The 23648-nt window shown below is 38.6% G+C and overlaps 1 protein-coding gene across 4 annotated transcripts in view; it reads left to right on the top strand.

Moving 5' to 3' along the window:
* The window catches only part of TAPT1 (transmembrane anterior posterior transformation 1), a 39779-nt gene extending 29639 nt beyond the window's left edge, over positions 1-10140 (top strand). For all 4 annotated transcript variants that reach the window (XM_068679966.1, XM_068679967.1, XM_068679970.1 and 1 more), the window contains 4 exons: positions 154-222; positions 1545-1621; positions 5191-5351; positions 8034-10140. In XM_068679966.1, coding sequence (XP_068536067.1) covers positions 154-222; positions 1545-1621; positions 5191-5351; positions 8034-8263 — 537 coding nt within the window. In that variant the 3' untranslated portion in view covers positions 8264-10140. The remainder of the gene's footprint in view (positions 1-153; positions 223-1544; positions 1622-5190; positions 5352-8033) is intronic.
* The last annotated feature ends 13508 nt before the right edge of the window (positions 10141-23648 follow it).

Genomic DNA, 23648 nt, shown 5'->3' with positions numbered 1-23648 from the left:
TAGCTATCTGTGCTTGCATTTCAAAATATGAATTTACTTTATACCACTGTAGTGTTTTTAGCACAGATCAGTCCTTATCTAGAGGATGTGCTAAGCTACAATAAGCTCATTTCTTTGCATAAATAGTTCTATTCTTCCTTTTTTTTTTCCTAGGCATATACAGATTATAGTGATTCAGTTTCCAGAAGAATGGGTTTTATTCCTCTTCCACTGGCTGTTCTAGTAAGTAATACTACAAGGTTGAGTTAGTATTCAGTATAACCTGTATCACATACTAATTATGACTTGACAAATAAGTTAGTGTTTATCAGCTTTTCATAGATTAATATATATTAATTTTTTAGAATTCATGGGCACTTGGATTGTTGCAATGGAATTAAACTACATCTGTGCTTACTAAACATTTATTCCTTTTGGCAAGTATCCTGTTCATTCATTCAGAATAGTCAAAGCAGCTGGTTGCCAGAAGGTTAGCAGTAATGCGCTGGGTTTTTTAGGTTCTTGTAGGGAGTCCTTGTGGTTGTCCTTGTAATCGCTAAATGGCTAAATTTTCTTTTGTATAGGGGCACTGTGCTTCTGAGATTCCTTGAATATGTAATTCTGAAATAGTTGACCCTGTTACATGGGCATGCTGCTATAAAACGAATCACATTATTGGAATTGTGTCCATATGCTATCTGTTCTGAATTAACTACTACAGAATGTTTTCTGTAAATAGCTGCTGTGACATTCCCCATCCACACACACAGACAAGCAGTAGTTATCATAGCACTGGGAACGTGTACTCACTTTGCAAACAAAGATGCTAATTCATAATTGCCCTGGAAGACTGTCACTCTGAATTAACTTTTAAATGTAATGGATCGGGAGAAGTACTATTGACAGACTTAGCCTAGTTTGTTTTGCCGGATTTTTAATAAAGAAAAGCTATGACCATAATCATCTCTTTTACTAAATAAAGGCACATCCAGTGAGAACTGGATCGAAATGCCGTTTTCTAGTTAATTGTGTTCTTAGATACTATCCTTGATACTAATAGATTTTAATACAAACTGAAGAGTTCTGCTGTGTTGGAGCCCTAGCTGTGAAATGCTAAAGTAAAATCAGATTTCAGGATCTTCTGTCACTGCAACTTGTAATTAATCTATCTAGTCCACAAGACAATTTCGTATTCAGAGTGTTTTGTGTAGTGTGAAACGCTATGGTTCTGTCTTAACGTGTTGGCATTTCTTGACAGTTAATTCAGCTTTTAGCTCTTGACTTTTGGAGAGATTTTTAGGTTTGTTATTTTACATAGTAATTCATGCTGAGGTAAACATTGCTAGAATATAGCTTTTGCAAAGTTTTAACTAAATACTGGTATAGTATCTATTCAAACCAAAATCTTGAGTAGTCAGCACTGTCGAGGGGAATGTTAAAACAAAGTACTACTAACATAACTGTTTCTACTTTTGTATTTATCCAACGTAAAAAGTCTGTTAGAATATTTGATTAATGATTGTGTCCCATATGGTATAACTATTTAACTTTTATCCTTAAAACAGCTCATCAGAGTCGTAACAAGCTCGATAAAAGTACAAGGAGTCTTAGCTTATCTCTGTGTTGTGCTGTTCTACTGTGGGTAAGTAAATGTACAAAAATATTTACCGTTATGTGATCAGATGTGAAAAAAGCTTCTGATTCATATGGATATACATGTAAACACCATACATGTTGAATAGAATTAAATGTAAAATACTTATGTTTATAAACTGAATTTGAAAAAGCTTGGATTGGTCCCTGTATTTGGAGATTATAGTCTTCAATAAGTAACTGAAGTAGTGAAAACAATTTCTGGAAAGGTAATGGAAAGAATTTATGACAACAGACAAATGCCATCCCTTAGCATAAAAGGAGAAATTTAACTCAAAGCAGTAAAAACTTCTTAAAAGAACAGAAGAGGCAATACGCACAACAGCAGCTAACAAGTTCAGTGCTCTGAGCAGGTCATGAATTCTGTCTTGGCCATGGCAGGGGGGTTTGGAATTAGATGATCCTTAAGGTCCCTTCCAACCTAAACCAGTCTATAATTCTCTGGTAGTTAAAAACATGTTTGTTTGTTTTATGAAAGAATATACATAAATGCAAGATGTGATACTCACCTTTCCAAGAAGGGTGGTGTCAGTAAGTAATGTTAGGTAATAAAAAATTGTGACGGGACAGATTATTCCTAAAAGCAATGACCTGCAAGTATCCCCTTACTGCCACGTCAACTTAAACTTGTGTTATCCTTAATTTCTTACCAGTCAGTCTGAGATGAGATGAGATGCATTTAGTTGTGCTTTAAATCCAATCTACTTTGCCTGTCTTGAGGTACATGCTGTAGACTATGATGAGTGTTTTCTAGGAAAGTTGCATACTGAGCTGCGTGACCATTTATCGTCTCAGAGTACTGATTGATGTTAGAACAATCAATTCCTCCTAAAATTGACCATAAAGAATTAAGTGGTTTAAATTGCTGAAGCACAAAGGAACTTTGGATACCCTTTAGTAATACACATGGTAATTCACAGTGTGGCTCTTCAGGTTTGCCCATAGCATGGAGGGAATATCTGTTCCAGTGTCCCACCCAGTTGTGATTGCAATGGAAGGCATCAAAGCTTGGAAAGTGGAAGAATTTTTAGATCTGGGGCACAAGTTCTTCAGGGATGCTGGAAGAGAGGAGTTTGCTGTTTTACAATTTAGGAAAAGAATGAGATCATTACCCATTCGTTTTATGTGACTGTTAGATCTACTCTGTGATCTGCAAAAAAAGTAGTAATCAGCATAGAGACTCTTTAATGCAGGATAGCTAGGACTTTAAGCTAAATAGGCCAAATGTTAAAATGTTAGCTGTATTCCTCTGCATCACACTTGGAGTTTTTCCCCAGAGTGTGACATGTTCCTTTTAAGCCAGCTCTTTATAATTAAAAGCACTTGCCCCTGACCATCCTTGTGGTATACCAAGCTCAGCACCTTCATACTGCTCAGTGTGTTATGTCTTTTTTCCTCTGTATGTGTAAGTTTTCCCTACGTTTCCATTCTGCTACTGCAGTTGTAGAATTTTCTCAGTCTCTGTGGCTTGGAGGATGGAGGGCAGGAAGAAGTAATGTGATTAACATGCAGGATAAAACACTGCTCTTTGAAGGCATAGTTGCTAGTCTATGGGGAAGCTGTAGTGTGCAGTCAAGGACAAGCACATTTGCTGGAATAGGGGAGAATTGTAGAATGGGGAAAGAGGCAACAATGAGGGCTTTCTTTAGAGCTTTGGACCAAAAAGATTTTCTTGGGCTGTGTTCAAGCCTGGAGTTTGAAAGTTAAAACTTCTAGGTTACAAGAATAATAAATTTTGTAATTTTTCCTTACTGAAAAGTGAGAACAAATTCTAGCTTCTGTCATGATCTCAGGTTTGGAGCTCTTGCACCTTTTGAGTAATTGGAGTTGTGAACATAAATTTCAGTTCTGCATCAGGTTAGCATAGCGTAGGTCTGTGAGAAACTCCACGATCAAATCTGAAAGAGCTAGATTGGCAAAGGATTGAGACTACAATGCAGAGGATGTTGCTTTGAGTTGGTATTTAACAACTGTGATTCTTTAAGTTACCACGTTAGAGTCTTGTCCAGCATAGGAAACTTGAGTTTTATTTTTCAAGGACTTTGAATAGTTTTAAACTTCCTTGGTGGTTAGAACTTTGAGACTGGGGTGGACTGGCAGAAAGGAATGAAAGAGAATTGCTAGAAACTCTTGCATAATTTTCCAGGAGAACCTGAAACATTGAAATGTTGATTTATATCTTTCTCAATTTTTGATGTTATTAAATTAGACTTAGATCATGCTTTCATTCTGAGACAGGTGTTTACAGTATGTATTACATTAAAAAAATATGTAGGAAAAAACTTCTTAACATTTTTTTCAACTCTTAGGTTATTGGGACTGGCTTTGTTTCTAATAAAATTGTAGAGTCATGGCTTTTAACTTTTTATAAAATAATCTCTGTGGTTGCTTGGATACCAAAATGTACTTCTGGATGATGAAGGTAGTTTGGTCTGCTCTGTTCTTTCTTCCATTTCTCTAAATTTCTTCTAAAAATAAATGTATTCCATAAAATTGGCTTTAAAATGTGATGTATTTTGTTTTTCTATTTGAGGAGTTGTGATTACGTTAATGCAGTCAGAGAGAGTGAAGTTGCTGCTCAGGTGTCCTTGGGGGCCACTGTGATTCAGCAGTCAGACTGCTCCATGGATTTTAATTTCTGAATGGCCACTTATCCTCAGCTCTTCCTTTTAGTCTGTTAGCAATGTCCAAAATAAACAGGTTTTCAGAGAGTGGAGAATAAAGTGTATCTGCATTTGATTTGCTTTTGTTACGTAGGTTGATTTATGTAGAGGGTATTTATAATTGATCCTACAGGGGGATAGATGGCTTCATTGTTACTCTGCTGCTGGTTTCACCTCTGGAGTGGACATTGGCCTGCATGTTGTGTAATACTAGTAATGGAACTTAGATTTTACAAAGCTTGTTTGAACTGTAAATCTAAAAGCACTTGATGGTAGATGAGACTCTCTGTTCTCCAGGGATAACAGGTGCAAGGGACTTCACAGATTTGCTGAAGTTTGTGCTGCAAGTTAGTGAAAACAGAAAAGGAATCTGCCATCAACTGCACTGTACTACGATGATACTGCAGTGCTCCCCCTTGGTTTTGTTGAATTTAATGGACTGTCTGTTGTGATACCAAAAAGGACGTTGTTTGATCAGTCTAATTTCATGAAGCTATATATGTGTGGTGTTAGGTTTCAAAGTCCACTACTAATCCTCATCTGAGCACACTTAAGGCTACAGATTTGACAGTAATGCATTTAATTTGGACTTGCTCTGTTGAGGGCCCTCTTTAATTCTTTGTTTAAATATTTGATGTATTAAATGACGTTGTAACTGTCCTTGTCATTTCATTAAACTTGGTGTTTTCCTCTAGATGCCTTCTGGAGAGGGTGGGGGGAAGGGTTTTAAGCACTGAACCTGAAACAAATTGTTAAGAAAAGGAAATTACTTTTTGCTATTGAATGGTTTTAATTTCTTAGCTAATTGTTCCAAGACAGCAGTAATCATATGCAATTATTTTAATATTAATGCTTGGTAATGCAAATATGTAAATAAATCCTTTTATTTATGCAGGTTAATATCCCTAAAAGTTCTTAACAGTATTGTATTGCTGGGGAAATCGTGTCAATATGTAAAGGAGGCAAAAATGGAGGAGAAATTATTCAATCCTGTCCCAACTGCCACCCCAGGGAAGTCATCTGGCAAATCGCAAAGCATGTTTAAATCTACCCATGGTAAGCCTAACTGTCTCACTCTATTTTCAGCTGTAATAAAAATTGCTTTCAGACTAAATTTAATATTGAACCAGATGTATGACATTGCTTACCACACAGTAGCCCTGTTACTAGACCTTAATTGTACAGTATCACAGTTGTGAATACAAGTCAGTAAATAGAATTTACTGCTTTTAGTTCATGCATCGTCTTTTAATAAATAATAAATACTCCTAAATACTTTTCCATAAATGAAAAATGCTCACTCTTCTCTCTAATGAAATCCTACCCTGGTATATGGAGGTGATAGAAATGTCAATACTACGCAGGTAAATATTGATACATCCACTCTGGTAGTGGTGAAGTTAAATAAGGAAGCCTTTCATCCATTTGTTATGGAAATTAATGTAAAACATGGCACAAAAAATAGGCATAATTATTTATAATTGAAATAAGCACACAAATGAAAAAGCTTTCTGAAATCTGAATAGGAATTTCAGCTTGTCTCTACCTACTTTGTTTCAAGTCTGTGCAGTGTGGCTTCCTTGTATAGGTGCTCAGCATTAATGGTTCAGGTATAATTGGACTGAGGCATTATATGATATTCCTGTGACGAGTTATAGGAGGAAACAGAAACCTTCATTGTTTCAGTCAGCTGAGCTGGATTGTGTATCTTCCTCCGCAAAGAGTTCAATGAGAGCACTAGACAACTTAACAGTGAGGCTTTTGTGTTCACTCTGTTGCTTGCCAAAGACTTGAACAGCTTGAGATGTAAGGTGCTTATTAGTTGTCAGTGTCTTGCCAGCAGTAGTAGAGTTAAGAATCTGTCAGTGTTAGTCATAAATCCCTGCTTTTCAGCTGTGTCAAATCACATCAGGCTGAAATGTGGTGCAGATGTTTATTTTTAAATAGCTTAAATTCATAGAGTTGCTTTAGTTTCATTATGAAAGAATGTAACGTGAATTGGTCTGAATGCCTTTTGTGTTCCACTAGAGAACTCTTACCATATTGATGCTAATGTTTTAATTAAATATTCTAATACTACACTTGTGTATAAGGTTTAATAAGCCATACTTAGACTGACCCTTAAACTTACAATAAATAAACCCTGAAGACTGTTTTCAGCTGAAGCAGCAGCAGTTTCACCAAGTCAGTCGGCATACACCGTGTTTTCCTAAACCGGAAAATTGGTAATTAAAAAGTGGCAAGCCAAAACCTTTTGTTGATTTTATTCAGAATATTCTTAACTTCCATTAATGATGAGGAAGCTCAGTTTTCAACAGTTTGAGAGGGTTTTTTTATACCTTCTCACATCTCTGTATGTAGTAGAAACCTCAGTTGCGTGAAAGAATGATTTCACCTTCCCCAGCTTTTCTGTGTCTATATTACTACTGGGCTCTGCGATATTCATTGATCCCTGTGCCTCACTTAGCAAGTTTTTTCTGTACAAACTCTCTACTCATCTCTTACTCTCATTCTAGTAAGGGAATTAATCTGGTCTGCTTTTATAATGTAAGTCAACTTATTTTCCTACAAGAACTCCTACCTCTTCTGCAGAAACAGTTTAAAATATTGAGGAATGAAATACTTTCTCATGAAGAATGGAGGTTCTAGTTACTGGTAATCATTTGTAGCCTGATCAGTTTTCTGTGGAAGCTGTTAGAGCAAAATGCTTACCTTTGTAACAAAGCTCTACAGTTAGAATTGCTTCCTTCCTTTTTTGATGCAAGTTTAGTACTTTTGACTTGCATAATACTGTGAGGAGTAATCCATTTACCTTCAGACAGTAGATAGTATACTGTGAAGAGCCCATACAGAAGAAATTTTTTGTAGTAATTATTTGGAGTGAATAATTTGTGTAGTGCTGCCATTCTGTCAAATACTGTTTGCTTGAATCATTCTGTAAAACTCTCGACACTAGTCAGATTTCTTCAGGTTCCTCTAGAAACAGTAATTCCTTTTTAAAAGGAGTGAGTAAATAAGAAAATTTGACTTTCTTGTTACTTGCCTGTGCATTTTAATGTATTTTTAAAATGCTTTAACAAAATGTGGAAACAACACATCAATATTGCTCATTAATATCTTATTTGTTACCGGAACTTTTTGGAGCCAATGTTCAGTTCCACTGAAGAAAGGACCCAGCGCTATTAAAGTGCGTAGCGCTGCGTGAACCATTTATTAGCTATCCCTAGAGAAATGAGGTTTGCTGTACATATGTAGAGGATTAAGCACATCTAACTCCTTCTACAGAAATTCCTTTAATTTATTTCAGTAGAAAATACTTGTGTGTCTCACACAGGAATTGTCAAATACCTTCTTGTCTAAGCCAACAAAAATGGACTCTACAAAAGAATGCAGAGTCCAGCTTTGGGCTACTTGTTACAACACAAAAGGATTCAGCAAAACAGCTACTTATGCTCTTACTATCTATCTGAACTTCTTTAGAATTCTTTTTTTTAATCCTTGACCAAATCAGAAAAGCAGAATGACTAAAAAGGATGTTGTATCTTAAAACTAAAGAGGTAATGGCTTGGTAGTTACTCACATTACCTGGCTTTCACAAAGCATTCTTCTGTTGCTTCTGCTGCTATGATGCATTGCACTTTTTCAGGACGGCTTTGGCAGAATCTACATGTTAAGAATGCATCAGGATGTCTGTGTTAAATTCATGATTATCTTTGCAACCGTCTCCTCTCTCAACAGGAATTTCCACAGATGAAAATGGATCTACATCAGTTACCAATCAACCCATGCATCAGAAGGACAATACGCCGTCTTTACTTGTAACAAGCAATTCCGATCAATTTCTGACCACTCCTGATGGGGAAGAAAAAGATATAAGCCAAGACAGTTCAGAATTGAAACACAGGTCTTCAAAGAAAGACTTGTTGGAGATAGACAGGTTCACTATTTGTGGAAACAGAATTGACTAAGATCTTTTTAATCAATGTGCTAAGGATACTGAGCTGTTGGGACAGCAGATGCTACCAGAATGGACAGTTGCCAAAAAGGCACATAAATATTTATTTAAAAACTTAAATTATTAATGGCAAAAATATTAATTTCTTTCTACAAGTAACTTGGCTTGGTATCTGGTCAGGTCAAGTAAGCAATCTGTAACTTGCCTCTTGGAAAATGTGGTGGATCGTGAGTCTCTAGCCTGGTGGCAGAGCTGCAGTATCACTTTTCTGGAAAATAGACTGGGAAAAAAAGCATAATCCTGTTCTGCATTATGAAACCACGCTTCCAGAACATGCTACTTTTAAGAAGGTTCCTCCAGTGTAAGGATATTCCTGGAAATGTATGACAACATGACAGGAAGCTCGCCTTTCAAGTTATCTTGTTTTATTAAACATCTGCAAAGAGATCTCAAAACTTGTGCTTATTTCAACAAACACATAAAGCATTGGTACATAAAACAGCAAGTCAGGATAGTTACTCTTGTCAACAGAAAAATCTTTTCAAGATGTATCTGAACTAATCAGAATAAAAAATTGCCTCTAAATGAAATATTTACTGCATACTATTTTATCTAAATACTGAACACCAAGATCACAAAATAAACGAAGGTCCTGCTTAACTGGGCAAATAAGAAATATATCATTCATTGTGTTCAGCTATGTGTCCTGCAAGGCAGGTTATTTATAAAATAATTTTATAAAGCTGAGGATTTTGTCTTGTATGAAAAAATGAGAGAGTAAACCTATATGTTGAGGAAAGGCAGTGTGAATTGCAGCAAGCGGAAATGTTGCATTGGAACTGTATGTATAGCATTAATGTAACAGAATAATACACTGCATTTTGGGATTTCACTCTGGCAAGAATGACATCTGTGTATTAACTTGCCAGAAAACACGCCTGTAAAAGCTCTTACTGACAATCAAATCAGAATTATCCATTTCAGTTGATTGGTTTTAGCCAGACGTAAGCAGATGCACTCCATCTATAAAGTGCATTTAAGCATTACAATGCATCTTCTTTCTGGTGTGAGCAGCAGTTGGAGGAGAATTGATGAAAGATGGTTTGGAATCCTGAAGTCGAGAATGAAATAAATTTCAGATCAAAACTGAGGCCTCCAAAGAGACCCTTCAGTTGATGATAAATTCTTCATGTATTGTTGTTGTTAAAACACAGCATTAACTTCTAATGCCTTTCAGATATTTAAGTAAGCACCAGTTTCACTTTCTAAGGAAAAGCATCATACCAGTGCTTCAGTGCTGAACAAATGATGACTAATTTACTTTTTGCTATTTCACAGTTTGTCTGAGTGGGAAAGCTGGAGTTTATTTGGTTTACGGATATAAAATGTGAGTTTAACATATGTGTTAATCCCTGAAACTTGCAGGACTGTGCTAGTTTAGCAATTGGAGCCAATTGCACAGAATTGAGGTATCTGAGCAGGCTTGGTAATGAGGTGGCTTTGCAATATGGGTTAGTGTGGTCTGCTCTGGTGGGAACTTCTTGCTGCAGTCTGTCAGCCTCTCCTCTCCCAGTCAGGGGGGCTGGAGTAATGGCCAAAATCTGTGGTTACCGTTCAGGGATGAGAGTAAAGGAAGAGGATTTGTGCTGGGGAAACATCTGAAATTCTTTAATATTTGATGTATTTTCTACTAATTGGAGATGTTCACACATTGAAATTCAGATTATCTGTCAATTTGGTGTATCTTATTTTTGAATTATTTAGCAATTGCTAAAGGAAGCTTGGAATTGCTTTCATTTTTTTCTGTTGAATGTCATTCTGTATCAATTTTATAAGTGCATCTTGTGTGAAACTCAATAAAATTCAATTTTGTAATATTTGTTTAAAAAAGTACAGCGTCAACACTTCTTTGTTAGTATGGGAGCCTTCGTTGCCTCGTTTTTACAGTTTAATTATGGTAACTGGATCCAAAGCAGTATGGATGGCTTTTGGTACAGCAGTTACATCTCCATTTGTTGTGTAAACTTGACACTGATTTTGTTCACTTACAGATCAAAATACCTCAGAGGAATACGTGAGCAGGGGGCATTGCAAATGCAACGCTTTCTGTTAAACTCTGAAGGTCTGGTGGGGGCCCAACTGGGCAGCAAATTTCATTGTTGTCTCTTGCTACAAGTGCTCTAATTGTTCCTAATTGTTCTCATGTTCTCAATTGTGATTAACAGGGACCTCTTGAATATCTAGCTCAACCTTTTCAATGGAAGGCTGCAGCTTCATCTCTGACCCTGGCTGGTCCTCTCAGAACTGAAGGGGGCTTGTCGGGGAGGGTAGGGGGAGCAAAACACCAAGACCAGGTTTTTAGCCTGTAGATACAGTTCATTTCTTCAGCTTTACTTGAAAAGCTCAGTATTAACAGGGAAATAAGAGCATCAAAGGTTAAGCAGTGAATAAATGGAGCTCTCCAATTCATAAATCCCTCCACAATTAAAGTCTGGACAGTTCTGATGCAAGCAGTGATACTTCAACAAAAGTCACAGTTGCCAAATTAATTCCAAAAGCACGCACTGAATGCAGTGTATATTCATAATGAGGATTATTCATTATGGGAGCATTAAGTAACAACAGTTTTCCATAGGATTATTTCATTAATCTTTTGAAGCCTTTCAGATGTTCCGCAGCCAAGCAGAATTTCCCCTCAAGCAAAGTAGTTTTACAGTAGTCACAAGCATGTTGTCTTCACAAGTGCTTGCATCTTCATTGAGAGTTTGAAACTTTCCTACTTGGTGTTTTTTTGTGTGTGTATGAAATTTTGTATATTCTGACTATTTATTAAAGAGTTAATTTTCACCACACTTCTTTGGGTGACTTGATAAAGTCAGAATTTCTTTGGTTGTGGCTGCTATTGCAGCTCAGCTGAGCTCTTGGGGTACAGTTATGAATCTTCGGTGGTTGTAAATGAGACTGACTACAAGTAAATTTTAGTGCAAATGTAGTCAAACTGTGAAACTGAAACATTGCAACACTTTGTCTTACCAATTGGGTTACTCCGTTGTGAATAAGCTGGGAGTTGTACAGCTGTTTCAGAGTTGGGTAATCATGGGTTCAGAAGGGCTCTTCACAACTGCTAAACAATGTGTTCTCATAGCGCTTCAGACTATCTGCTTCATCTCAGGCATCTGGGCTGTGCTACTTTCACTGACCCCGAGGAAGCAAATAGTTTTGTGTGAGAGGGACTGTAACATAAACACTGAAAGCAGTGCAATGGGACCGTGCCTATCTCAAGAAAAGGTTCCTGCATGTAGTGGCATGAGATGCTTGGGCTTCAGAGGCTCTCAGAAATGCCTAATGCATCACTTGTCTTTTTTCTCTCTAAGAAGGCAGTATCTTTTATCTGCCATGACAATTGAGACTGAGCCTAACTAGTTTTGGGGGGGATTTTTCAGGACTTCACTATTTGTTACTGTGCTGTACAAAAAACACTGCCAATGGAAGACCTTGGATTGTGAATGTATAATACTAAATAAAGATAATATAATACTAAACAAAGAGCTAAAAAATGCTCTTTAGCAAGCTTGCAGCTCTAATAACAGAAAAAAATAAAATAAAACAACCACAGCTTTTAAAAGTATTTCTTGGTTTTGCCAAAACACTACCTATTGACATGTTTGCAATGAAATTAATCCAGCATTAAAATATGTGCTTACTGCAAAATAGTCTTCCCACCTATATTTCATAGCTACCATTTAATGCTGTGTAGTTTATTTCTTCCATCCTCTACTCCTCTGTAGTGGAGTAAAGCTGTCGAGCAGAGCCAAGGCTTCACTCTTAATTGCAGGCAACTCTGTCTTACAGCCTACCTCTGGAGAGCGTCGTGCATCCCATCCAGGGTAGGGAGAGGAGTTGTTTGTTTTGGGAGTACAAACATCTAGGTTACAGTATCACTTCCTGGGCTTCTAATCTTCTAAGGTGACTTTGATGCACATCTGTAAGCTGTCTGCTAAACAAACCTTGTCTTAATAGGCAAATACGGTATTATGGTGCATTTATTAATTTCATGGTTTTATATCACTGATTATCTCAAATGGTTGATATGAGAGCAGTGTTACAATAAAAATATATTTTAATAGAGCAATTTTTGGTGTTCAAAGAAAAAACAGATTTTATGTTCTCATCTATGCTTAGTTTGTTGGTCAGAAGTAGTGATGAAGTTAGCACGTCTGTTGGCTACTTTGAATTTCCTAAAGGGTACCTTTCTGTGATGTCCAGTCCTGACAGGCGCTTATATCCTCTGCTCCATTTGAAAATAAATTAAATACCAAGGTAGCTCACAAGTCACTAGATCTTATTTGATGCTGACAGTTAAAAATAGGTAATTAAAATAGGTTGAAATAAGTCTTGGGAAGTGATGTCTCTTACTGAGAAGTGGGGCAATGAAATGCAGCATTGGGCAGCACATTCTTCAGCTCAGCGTACAAAGTCAGAGCAGGAGGGTGTTTGAACTGGTGCTAGCAAGTACGGTCCTGGTGTCAGGACTGTCAGTCCAGGGTTTGCCTGCAGAGTTGATCTGAACTTGATATTTTGTCAAAGTTAGTAATGTAGCCATCAGCCAACTTCCTTCTATACCCAGGGCACCAGGAGTTTCACTAAACTCATCTCTTCTAGAAACAGTTCTTGAGGTATCCTGTGCAAATAGCTAACCTCGAAGCCATGGGACCTTATTTCCAGGTCAGTTACACTCTGCGCTTTGCACACCTGCAAGGCATATCTGCAATGAAAACAAATCTTGCAGTGACAGATCTTGGCACTAGCTACTGATTCAAGACAATGTCCTTAATACAGTACCAGAGCACCCACCTGTTAGGCTGATCACTAAATCTGAGTTGTCTTTAGTCACTTAAGATTTGTCTTTAGTCACTTAATATGACTGTGATGTTGGACAGGGAGAGCTAATTGTGTAGCAGTGGTTCATGGTGCCATTTAGTGACCACATTCTGTCCTGCCTCCACCCAGGCAGGAATATATTCTCTTTTTTTTTTTTTTTTTTCATGTTAGGCATTCATTTCTTAAAAGCAAGGAGCAAAGCTCTGGAGTATATTTAATCAGTGATTCTTTCTAGGAACAATAGCAGGTAAGTCAATTCCACAAAATGACTCTGCTTCATGGGTCTTAAATAGGAAAAAGTAATAATCAGGAAAAACTATGTGAAGTAGGTTTCAGCTTTTATTCTGAAGCTTTTGATTATTTATTGCTATTTAAGTGATATGGCTAGTTTATGAAACATTACTGCAATTGGACTATGTGAATTTTAATGTGGGTTTTTGTCCCAGTGTGCCTGAGGACAGTATGTTGTGCTGAGCTCTTTGATATTCCAACAAAATTGCAAATCCTAAAAAAAAAAAAAATAGGCTCCACAGTTTCAAATAACCACTGTAAGGAGCAAGGTAAACTCTGCTTTATCTCTGGTGTGAGCAGCTCCTGAGAGTAGGAAGCCTTGCTAACAGTATCTGTTAGTAAGAGACAATGCACAGTATACTTAGTTTGCACTATACTTACACTTCCTAAGTTCTCCTTATGGTTTAAAGACCAAGGAAATGAGTATGGTCTTCAATCTGCTCCCCTTTCTGTCATTTTGGATATGTCAATTTTTCATTGGTTATTCAGTGTTCACCCAGGCCATAACCTGTAGCTTTTTTGTTGTTTTTTAAAAGATGACTGGGTAAATCTTGTCTTGTTGAAGGAAATATTCTCACAGGAATTTAATTGTGGAAGGGAAAGGCTCTTAAACTGTTAAAAAATGTTGGTTGTCTTGTTTTTATAGTAATTATAAAAACCTTTTCTTCCTCTAAACGCAATTGCTGGATTTGCGTTTGCCGTAAAATTCCAAGCAGCAGTCAGTAGCCTGTGGTGAGCAGTGAGATAAAGTATCAAATTATCAGCATTATGAATTCCCTCCTGGATAATGCAAGCATGAGGACACCTGGTAAACTTCAAACACAATTCTGCAATGACTATAAACCAGAACTCCATAATTAATGTGGAGCTGTGGCCTAAAAGCCATGTGAAACTTCTTAAATCTGTTTAGTATATTGTGGAGCATTTGAGAGCCTTTCCGGGTGTCTTGAAGAGAAATTATTCAGGATAATGTTATTCACAGATAAAATTGCTGGTGATTTTCTGCTTCTGCCCACCTTGGGATAGCGCGAGGCAGACCAAGGCTTCTGAAGCTTGTGTTGTTTATATGGTTGCTGACGATCTACAAGGAGTATATTTATAATTTAAAAACGAATTGGGCTTGTGAATAACTTTGACCATTGGAAAACAAATGCTTGAAAATAGCTTCTGCAAATGCTGAGCTTTATACCGTCTGTAGCATGTCTGTAGTAGGCCAACGGCATCCTGGCTTGCATAAGAAACAGCGTGGCCAGCAGGGCTAGGGAAGTGATTGTCCCCCTGTACTCGGCTCTGGTGAGGCCGCACCTCGAGTACTGTGTTCAGTTTTGGGCCCCTCGCTACAAGAAGGACATCGAGGTGCTTGAGCGGGTCCAGAGAAGGGCGATGAAGCTGGTGAGGGGCCTGGAGAGCAAGTCCTACGAGGAGCGGCTGAAGGAGCTGGGCTTGTTCAGCCTGGAGAAAAGGAGGCTCAGGGGCGACCTTATTGCTCTGTATAAGTACATTAAAGGAGGCTGTAGCGAGGTGGGGGTTGGCCTGTTCTCCCACGTGCCTGGTGACAGGACGAGGGGGAATGGGCTTAAGTTGTGCCAGGGGAGTTTTACGCTGGATGTTAGGAAGAACTTCTTTACCGAAAGGGTTGTTAGACACTGGAACAGGCTGCCCAGGGAGGTGGTGGAGTCACCATCCCTGGAAGTCTTCAAAAGACGTTTAGATGTAGAGCTTAGGGATATGGTTTAGTGGGGACTGTTAGCGTTAGGTCAGAGGTTGGACTCGATGATCTTGAGGTCTCTTCCAACCTAGAAATTCTGTGATTCTGTGATTCTGTTACCCTACAAGTATGGCAGCTCCAGCCCTTCCACTGCTGCAGATTTGTAAGCTACTCACCTTGGTAGGCCGTACGTTGGCCTAATGCATTGCCCATTCCTACACAGAATGATTTGGTTGGAAGGGACCCTTAAAGCCCATCCAGTTCTACCCCCTGCCGTGGGCAGGGACACCTCCCACTAGACCAGGTTGCCCAAAGTCCCATACAGCCTGGCCCTAAAACATGAACCAGTCAACGCTTTTAAAGAATTACAGTAGATAGCCTCATGCCCTGACTAGAGCAGCTGCCTGTGCTTTGGGAGGCAATGCCATAATTTGGATCTTCATTTTTATTCTGTTGTTTTTTCTTCCTCCGTCTTCTGTGTAGGCTCATCACAAACTCAAGCACCGGGGGTCAGATTTTAATTTATTTTTTAACCCTGTAAATCAAGCCTTTTTCATTGAATCAAAAGCTGCATAGGGGTCTTTATTCTAGCTCAGGTCTGTCTAACACAGAGCTCAATTCATGTACCTCCTGATAGATGTTTGCTTGACATTTTCCTCAGTCTTAAATGGCAGATTCCACAACCTTCTTGAACAGTAGATATGTACACTGGTAAGTGGTGATATTACCTGTAGAAAGCTTTCTGCTATGTGAAGTAAATCTTCCTTACTGAAATTTAAATCCCCTACTTTTTGTATGTTGCAGGCATAGAGAGTGAATTTAATCTCTTCCCCCCCTCTCGTTTTCTCTTCCATCCTTGGCAGCTGAGATTCTTGATGTTTCCCTTCAGGCTCCTTTGCTGAACAATCCAAATGGGTTCAGCTCCTCTTTGTGGTCTGCTTGTCCCGTGCTCGTCCTGAGGCAGAAGCTGGGCAGAGAGCTCCAGCTGGTGCCTTCTCGTGGGGCTGAGTTAAGCCAGAGGATTTCATCAGCCAGCTTTTGGTTACTGAATCCTGGGATGGGATTTGCTTCTTGAAAACAGACAGCATGCTGCTTTGGACCTAGGAGAGTCTGAATTCACTGCAAGATGTACTTTTTATGGAACTGCTTAAGTTGTTCCCAAACTTGGGCTTGCAGTGTTGTGTAGTGATGCCAAAATGTAAAATCCTGTGTTAGAGCTGCTTCAGGGTATTTTTTTTCCCTACCATCTCTTTGTACTTTGTTAAGTTTGCTTTGAATTCCAGTCCTTTATCCCTTCCTTTAGTTTTTCTGGCACCAGCATACTGCTACTGGTTAAAAATACTGAATGGCAATAGGCCATGACCAGACTTCCTGAGAATCTTACTTTTGTTGTGGTAAAAGCACATCAAAAACCTGATGAAAGTCAACGTGTGTGGCATGTGCTGCTTCTTACCCTACGGTGTATTGCACCGTTGAAGGGAAATGCACTGATTTGAAATGATTTGACAAATTTATGGTTTTCCATTCACCGTGTTACTTTTCAAGTACTAGAAAGAACAAAACCTAATCTGATTACTTGCCTAGAAAAATTCTGGATGACTGTAGTTGGTTTGATCTATCGTTTCCTTTCTCCCTGCTCTAAAGATTGCTCTTCTAAATCCCAGTGCCTAATGACTCTGTTTAGCTGCTTCTTGGAGGGATTTTTGTTTGTTTCCGTGCCCAGGATTGGATCTAAGATGAATGAAAACATCTCGTACTGATGTGGCAGGATCCCTATGAGTCCCCATGAAACTGCTGGTATGTTTAGTAGGAAGAATGGCTGGTGTGTACTGCAGTGTTTAGCTTGCTTGATGTTCCCACAAAGAGGGTCAATATGAGTCTGGTAAGAATCTCTCATGATTCATTGTGCAAAGTCATACCATGTGGAAAGAAATTAGATAAACCCCTGAAGTGTCTTGTGGTGTCCCGATATCCAGTGATGAGATATGAGAAAGCAAATTCCTGTCAAAATCAGCAGGGCAAGGTCATGTCCCGTAGTGACTTTCAACATGGCATGAGGGTGGCAACTGCTTCTCTGTCCCCATCCTTCACCTGCTTGGAGACAAGGAGCAGCACACAGCTGAGGCAGTATATGGGGATATCTTCCTCCTTAACACCAACACCATCCACCTTTGAGGCTTGGGTGCCCAAAGGATAACCCCATCTCCTGGGTAGGAGCCCTTCTGTCACACAGAGATGAAATTCACTGATTCCTTCTGTTTTTCCTAGCAGTGGTGACTCTGAAACTTAGTTTTCAGGTGAGTCACTTGTCATTTCCTGGACCTCACTTGAGTAAAACCTCACTTGCCACTAGGATATTGGATCATCAGTTTAAACTATCTTTTATTTGATGGCTACATGTTAAGAACAAAAGTATAGGAAGCCTGCAACATGCTCATTTCCTTTTTGTCTAACCCTAGAAGATAAGGAGCACAATGAATCACTTTCTTCATAGCAACATTTTAGTGGAATTGACAAAAATAACAATTTTAGTGGAAGGCTGGTATTGCCTGTTCTTGATCATCTTGACTGTTGTAATTTTTCTGCGTCTTTGAAGTGTTGTCCCCCAAAGCGAAGGCAGTTCTCCTAATGAGAACTCCTCATGAGGCTTCACTGGTAACAAAACCAACTGAATAATTATTTCCTTTCCATGCGATGCTCCTATTAATGTACCTTATGGTTGACAAAGCAAATCTTTCATTTAGTTGTCTTTGTCAGCGTGAACTTTGGACACTTCCCATGTAGTGGCATGGCCAACTGCACTGTGTCTGGGCTGCACTTTAAAAGGATTTAAATTCTAATGGATTTTATTTAAGCTGTTGAATACTCTTAGGAAATAGATCTCTTTCATAGTCTGTAGAGGTTGTCACTTTTCTTTACTGAGGTGCTAATAGCCATAAATATCACTTAATGGTTTTTGCTTTGGGACCCTGAGGCTTTGATTATAGATAATCAAAAGTCACTTTTTTCAAGACCCGCAGCAGGCAAATTAAGATTCAATATCAGCTCCACTTACAAAGTCACTATCTTGATATGAAATCCTAGATGTAGTGCTGTGAAGGAGAGATGAAAGGCACAACCTATGCTTGATTTCCATTGCACTTCAATAATCTTTACATTTGCACTTCCAGTGAGATTTCAAAGATTTGGATGTTATACTTTTGGATGAATATTGAAATAAAATACTTCAGGCAAGGAGTTAAGTCTCTGAGCCTCTGCTCTCAGTGGAATACGAGTAGACCACAAAGAATCAGAAACATATTTCACCCTGACAGGTTTCCTGTGCAATGAATGTATTGTATGTGGTGCTAACTTAGTGTAAAGAACCCACTTTTGTCAATAACATCTAATGAAAAAATAATAAAGTTGAATCATTTCTTTAAAATAAATAAATAAAAAACACTAAAACAACACACACCAAAAAAAACAGCACATTTCTAAGGCAAATCATAGCAATTTCCAGGGCACTGCAATCCACAAGAATCTTTAAAATGATGTGGGACAGCTCCTCAGTTCTAGCTGACTTTTTCTAATTAAAACAAATTCAATTAGTAATTCCTAGGTTGTAAGTTGAAAGCACCGATATAACTTGCCCTTCAATGCAGTAGCATTTAAAGATACCTTTAATCTGAAGTAATTAATTAGGAAATATACTGTAGTTCCCCCTAGGCAATTTCCCTAGCAAACAACCAGCACTACTTAAAAGCTTGTCTGCCTGAAAGTGATACGCATATTAAAACATACCCCAAAATCTATAATAGCTTTCACTCAAGCCTTTCTGCTTTCTGAAATGTGCAATAAATCCCTGTACAAATACAATACCATGCTTTCACATTTCAGCCAATAATCTTGAAAATAATAAATCTCAATTAAGCTTCACAGCAGCACTTTTTCCTGCAGTGGGACACAGAAGACTGTTGCCGCTTAAGAAATTCATGAAACGAAGTACAGAGAATGTAGCTCACTGACCCAAAATCTGCCTTGGAGTAAGGAACAAGGCCAAGAAGACCAATACAGCTGGGCCTTCCTTCAGGAAAGCACGTCCCTGCTTTTTTGGCTTGGGGTAAGGAAGCAATTTGCTTTACTGTCATCATGTTTGACTTCATCAGGGGAATGTGCAAGCATGGCTCAAGCCCAGGCTTTGGTATTAGCCACCCTTCAGCCCATCTCCTGTGCCCAGAATCTCTGAGCGGGTTCCAGCCCTCTCTGAAGCACCATGATCAATGCACACCATGAGACTCAAAAACTAACAAATTTGGGCTTCCATTTTCTTTTCCTGGACCTCCAAGATGTGATTTTTATTTTTTTTTTTTAATTTTTGGAAGCTTTTGTCTGTAACCTCAAGAGGTGTAGGTTTATTCTTTGAATTAAATGCATAAATTGTAGATTTTCATGCAATTAGAAGAGTCCAGGAGTTCAAGCCTTAGGAAACTGAGTACGTGCAAGTGTTATGAGACTGGCAGGGCTGTGGTGAAAAAATAAGGCTTGCCACTTTAACCAAATGTTTTCTCCCAGGGTGAAATCCTTCTCTATTGCAGAGAACCCACAGAAGTAGTTTCGCATAGTATTACCATGTAATTATATCAGCTTATTAAAAGCAATCGTAGCGAGAACTGAACAACTCCTAATTCCCATCTCTGTCATGAGCACACTAGTGAGTGTTGCCCCAGCTATGCATGCAGCTTCATTCTGAGGCAGAAATTAGAACAGAGCCTTTTATGATAAGGTTAGCTGACATTTGCTTGCAGAACAATTTATTTTGACTGAAAAGTTGTCACAAGTTGAGTTTACAGCTCTATACAGATCTCTGCAGCTAATCATAATCTGATAATACAATGAACACTTTTCTAAAATGGCTTTTATTTTGCTGTTCTGCATTTCCCTTTCCCTGTATGCCTGGGCTTTGTTGGTGAGCATTGACTGGCCAGTGCAACACTTCTATACATCAGCTTCTGTTGCCACGAGATGATGAGGCATTTAGGTGGGGTACTTTTTAGTCCTATTCTTTCAGGATGATTCTGGCACAATATCCTTTATTTAGCACTGCTTTCTAAGCTGCATTAATATTTTATTCTTCTTTATATTTTAATTAAAGCATACTCTTTCCTTCTGTAATGTATATCCAGGAATTCTTAAATCGAAGTCTTTCCCTTGAAGATTGTCTTACTCTTTCCTTACCTTATGATTTCTACATCATCCTTGAATGATACAGTTAGGGGTAAGAAAGCAGATCTGCTCCAGATCTTATGTACCACTGCACCAAATTTAGCATACAGAAGTGATGTAATGTTTAGTAACATTGCTTGAGATGAATGTTGTTTCTCAAATATTCCTCCAAGCGAGCAAACTGAACATTTCATTAATTTCAGACAGCTTTATTAGGACACACTCTTAAGAGAGTATGAAAGCAGAACAGTGCTCATCCCCATGGTTTTGTTTAAGATAATGCAATGTCAAGCCCTGGAATAGCAAAGGCCATTGCGCAAAGTTCATGTGGGAATTATTTAGCAGCTTCATGGGTTTCACTCCGGATTGTTGCACAATTCAGCCAAGACAGTGAAGAATCAGAAAGGTCTTCCCAAGTGTTATAACTACAGGAGGAAAAAACAACAGCTGTGGTACTGAGCATTGATCATTAGAGAAAAGTACAGTGCCTGAGCATACCAAGCAGCAGCGGCATTTCAGAAGACCCCGTTTCCACTGCCAGTAGTGAAGGGTTGGGGACAAATGTGAATTACTGCCCAGGCATGGTTCTCAAGAACTTCTTGTTTCCAGTCGCTCAGGACTGTTTTTCTTTTCTTTTTTTTTTTTTTTCCAGAACACCTGGCATTGATATTAATAATCTCTCGCTCTTTGATCTTCTCATTTTTTTACTGCTGATTTTTCTCTCACACAATTACTGCAAGTTGTTTGTGCCTTTTTACGGCCACCATATGTTGGAAATCTGAACTCTGCAGGGAGAATCAGCCGGCGCTGCACAAGCTGTTGCAGTGCTAGAATGAAGCTGCTGGAATTCTGCCAGGGGAGATTGCTTTGGACCCAGCCTTCTGGATTTGTCTGTGTTCATTTCTCAGGTCCTGTAATATTCCTGATAGCTCTAATGCTCAGGGAAGACACTTGCACACACGCAAGCAAGAGGTAGCTCAGATAATCCCCACAGATTTTCAACGACAGTATTATGGAGCTGGGATTTGACTATTCATGAAGGACTCCAGGGAGAAATTTTCCAGGTTTATGTGCTATCCTATCTAGTTGTTGTTTGATGTCCAGCTGAAAAATAGAAAACACTACTGTTGCCAGAAAAAGTTCTGAGAGTTACTTCTGGCGGGATTTTCTCTGAGGTTTCTATTTTTAAAAGAAGTAAGTGCTGATGAATAAAGGTAGCCCAATGTGGCTGTCCAGAAGTGATGCAGGCATCATGCCATTTAATTATCTTTGCTTAGAGATGTCATTATTTCTGTTTTGGCTATTAGCATGAATAGGTTTGAAGGGTCTGGCACCATTGTATAAAAGGATGTATAAAACACAGCTGTATAAAAATAAAATGCTGCCTTGATTTTGAGAGCATGAAGGATAGTGTTTGCCCTAAACTGTGACTTGGAGAAAACAGAACAGGTCTACCCATCTCTTGATTAGAATGAAATTCAGATAGTCCCTTGGAAAGGGATTTATGATGGATCCACAGGGATACTCATCCCACAAAATAGAATATAGTAGAACATAGAAGGCCAGCTAAACCACAAAGGCACGTTCACAACTCAGTACAGATATATCACCTCTAATATCATAACACCCAGATGTACTTTGAGCTCGGGGAAATAACTGATCACTTATGCTCCAGTCTGCCTTTCTGAAGGAAAATGAGACAGAAGAGGAGGACAAGTTGTAGAAGGTCTTGGGAAAATAAACCTGACCCTTCACCATAAAGGGATGTAAAACTGTATCCATCTTTGAACAGAATAGACAAGCCATGGAATATGAAAACTTATCCGAGGATTTCCTCTGTTTTGGAAAGCCAATACTTGGTAGAAGGAAGAAAAGAAGACATATGAATAATCAGAAGGGAGTATATGGCATGTGGCCTTATAAGAAAGTAGTACTTAGCTGTCCTAAGAGACACCAAGAAGTCCTTTGTGGATTCACAGAAACATCTAGGTTGGAAGAGACCTCCAAGATCACTGAGTCCAATCTCTGTGGATTCACAGAAGTAGAAGCTCTTCCTGATGAGTAAATGGCATAAGGAAAACATTATTCACCCTTTATAGGTAACAGAGGGATGTTGAGTGGAGGGCACATATGACATGGACTACCACGTTGAATGGATGCATTGCACGAGTGCAAATAAAACTCAAATCTCTCCACTCAGCCACAGGAGATAGAAACAGACACAGAGGATGAGATGCCTCATGGCTCGCTTATTTATTTATTTATTTATTTATTTATTTATTTATTTTTCATGGCATAGTATAACTCTGTGCACCTCAAAAATACCCAGAGATTGCTCCAGGTTGATCAAAAATATTTCTAATTCTGTGCAACAGGAAATTCAAATAACTCATTTTGTGTGTGTGTGTGTGCCTTCAGGGTGCATCTTGCTCGAAAACACAGAAAGGAGGATGTCACCTTCCCCTTTAAGCTGGTTAGACTGGACTGTGAACACCATGAACACTGAAAGCAAGACTCTTGCAGCAGATAGTCCAAGGATGGACATTTTTTTCTTCATGTTCTGCAGCATTGTCATTTTCCTGGGAAAGATGAAATTCTTCCTGCAGGGGAAGAATTCTTGTGGAATTGCATGGGTGACATTTATCCATTTTTTTCTTTTAAACATTGTTATTTCTGTGAATTTAAGCTGCTTTGCACTGTGAATTGGATCTGTTTTGAAACCCAGAGACTAGGTTTTGTATGAATATCAGTTATAGAACCTGAAACTTTAAACCTTATCAGCAAAACTCAAATCCCATTAGTATTGCATTCTGCAGAAAATATTCAAATGAATTATATATATTTTCAGGGCAAAGAAGGAGTATACTAGTAAATGAAAAAAAAAAAAAAAAAAAAAAAAGGAGGGGGGAGGGAATGTTATGTAGGAAAGTATGGCCAGAAGTGTGTCTCTGAGGCTTGGGAAGTTACGCATAATGAATAGGCAAGTGTACTGTTGAATTTGGATATTTTTTTGTAGCTCGATGATGGAAATTGCACAGAAGCGATGTGTAAATAATGCACACATACTTAGTAACTCTGACCCATTGCTTCTGAAACAGAGGAAAACGTACCAGAAAGTGCCTGACAACAGCTCTCAAAACAGGTCTCTAAGCCACATGAGTATGTACAGGTCCCAGCAGCCATTAAAAAGTCAGGCTGGCAATGTGGGAATTGTATTTTGATGATTCCTTCTCCCTTCCTGCCCTCATTCATCATGAGAGTTTTTCTGTGGCTGTATGGGTGGGGGCTTCCAGTGCTTGATGTTTGAACACTG

Source organism: Anas acuta, chromosome 4 (genome assembly GCF_963932015.1).
Source record: "Anas acuta chromosome 4, bAnaAcu1.1, whole genome shotgun sequence".
NCBI classification, from domain to species: Eukaryota; Metazoa; Chordata; class Aves; order Anseriformes; family Anatidae; genus Anas; species Anas acuta.
Note: the sequence above shows the minus strand (reverse complement) of the source record. Positions and strands in the feature narration are given on the sequence as shown.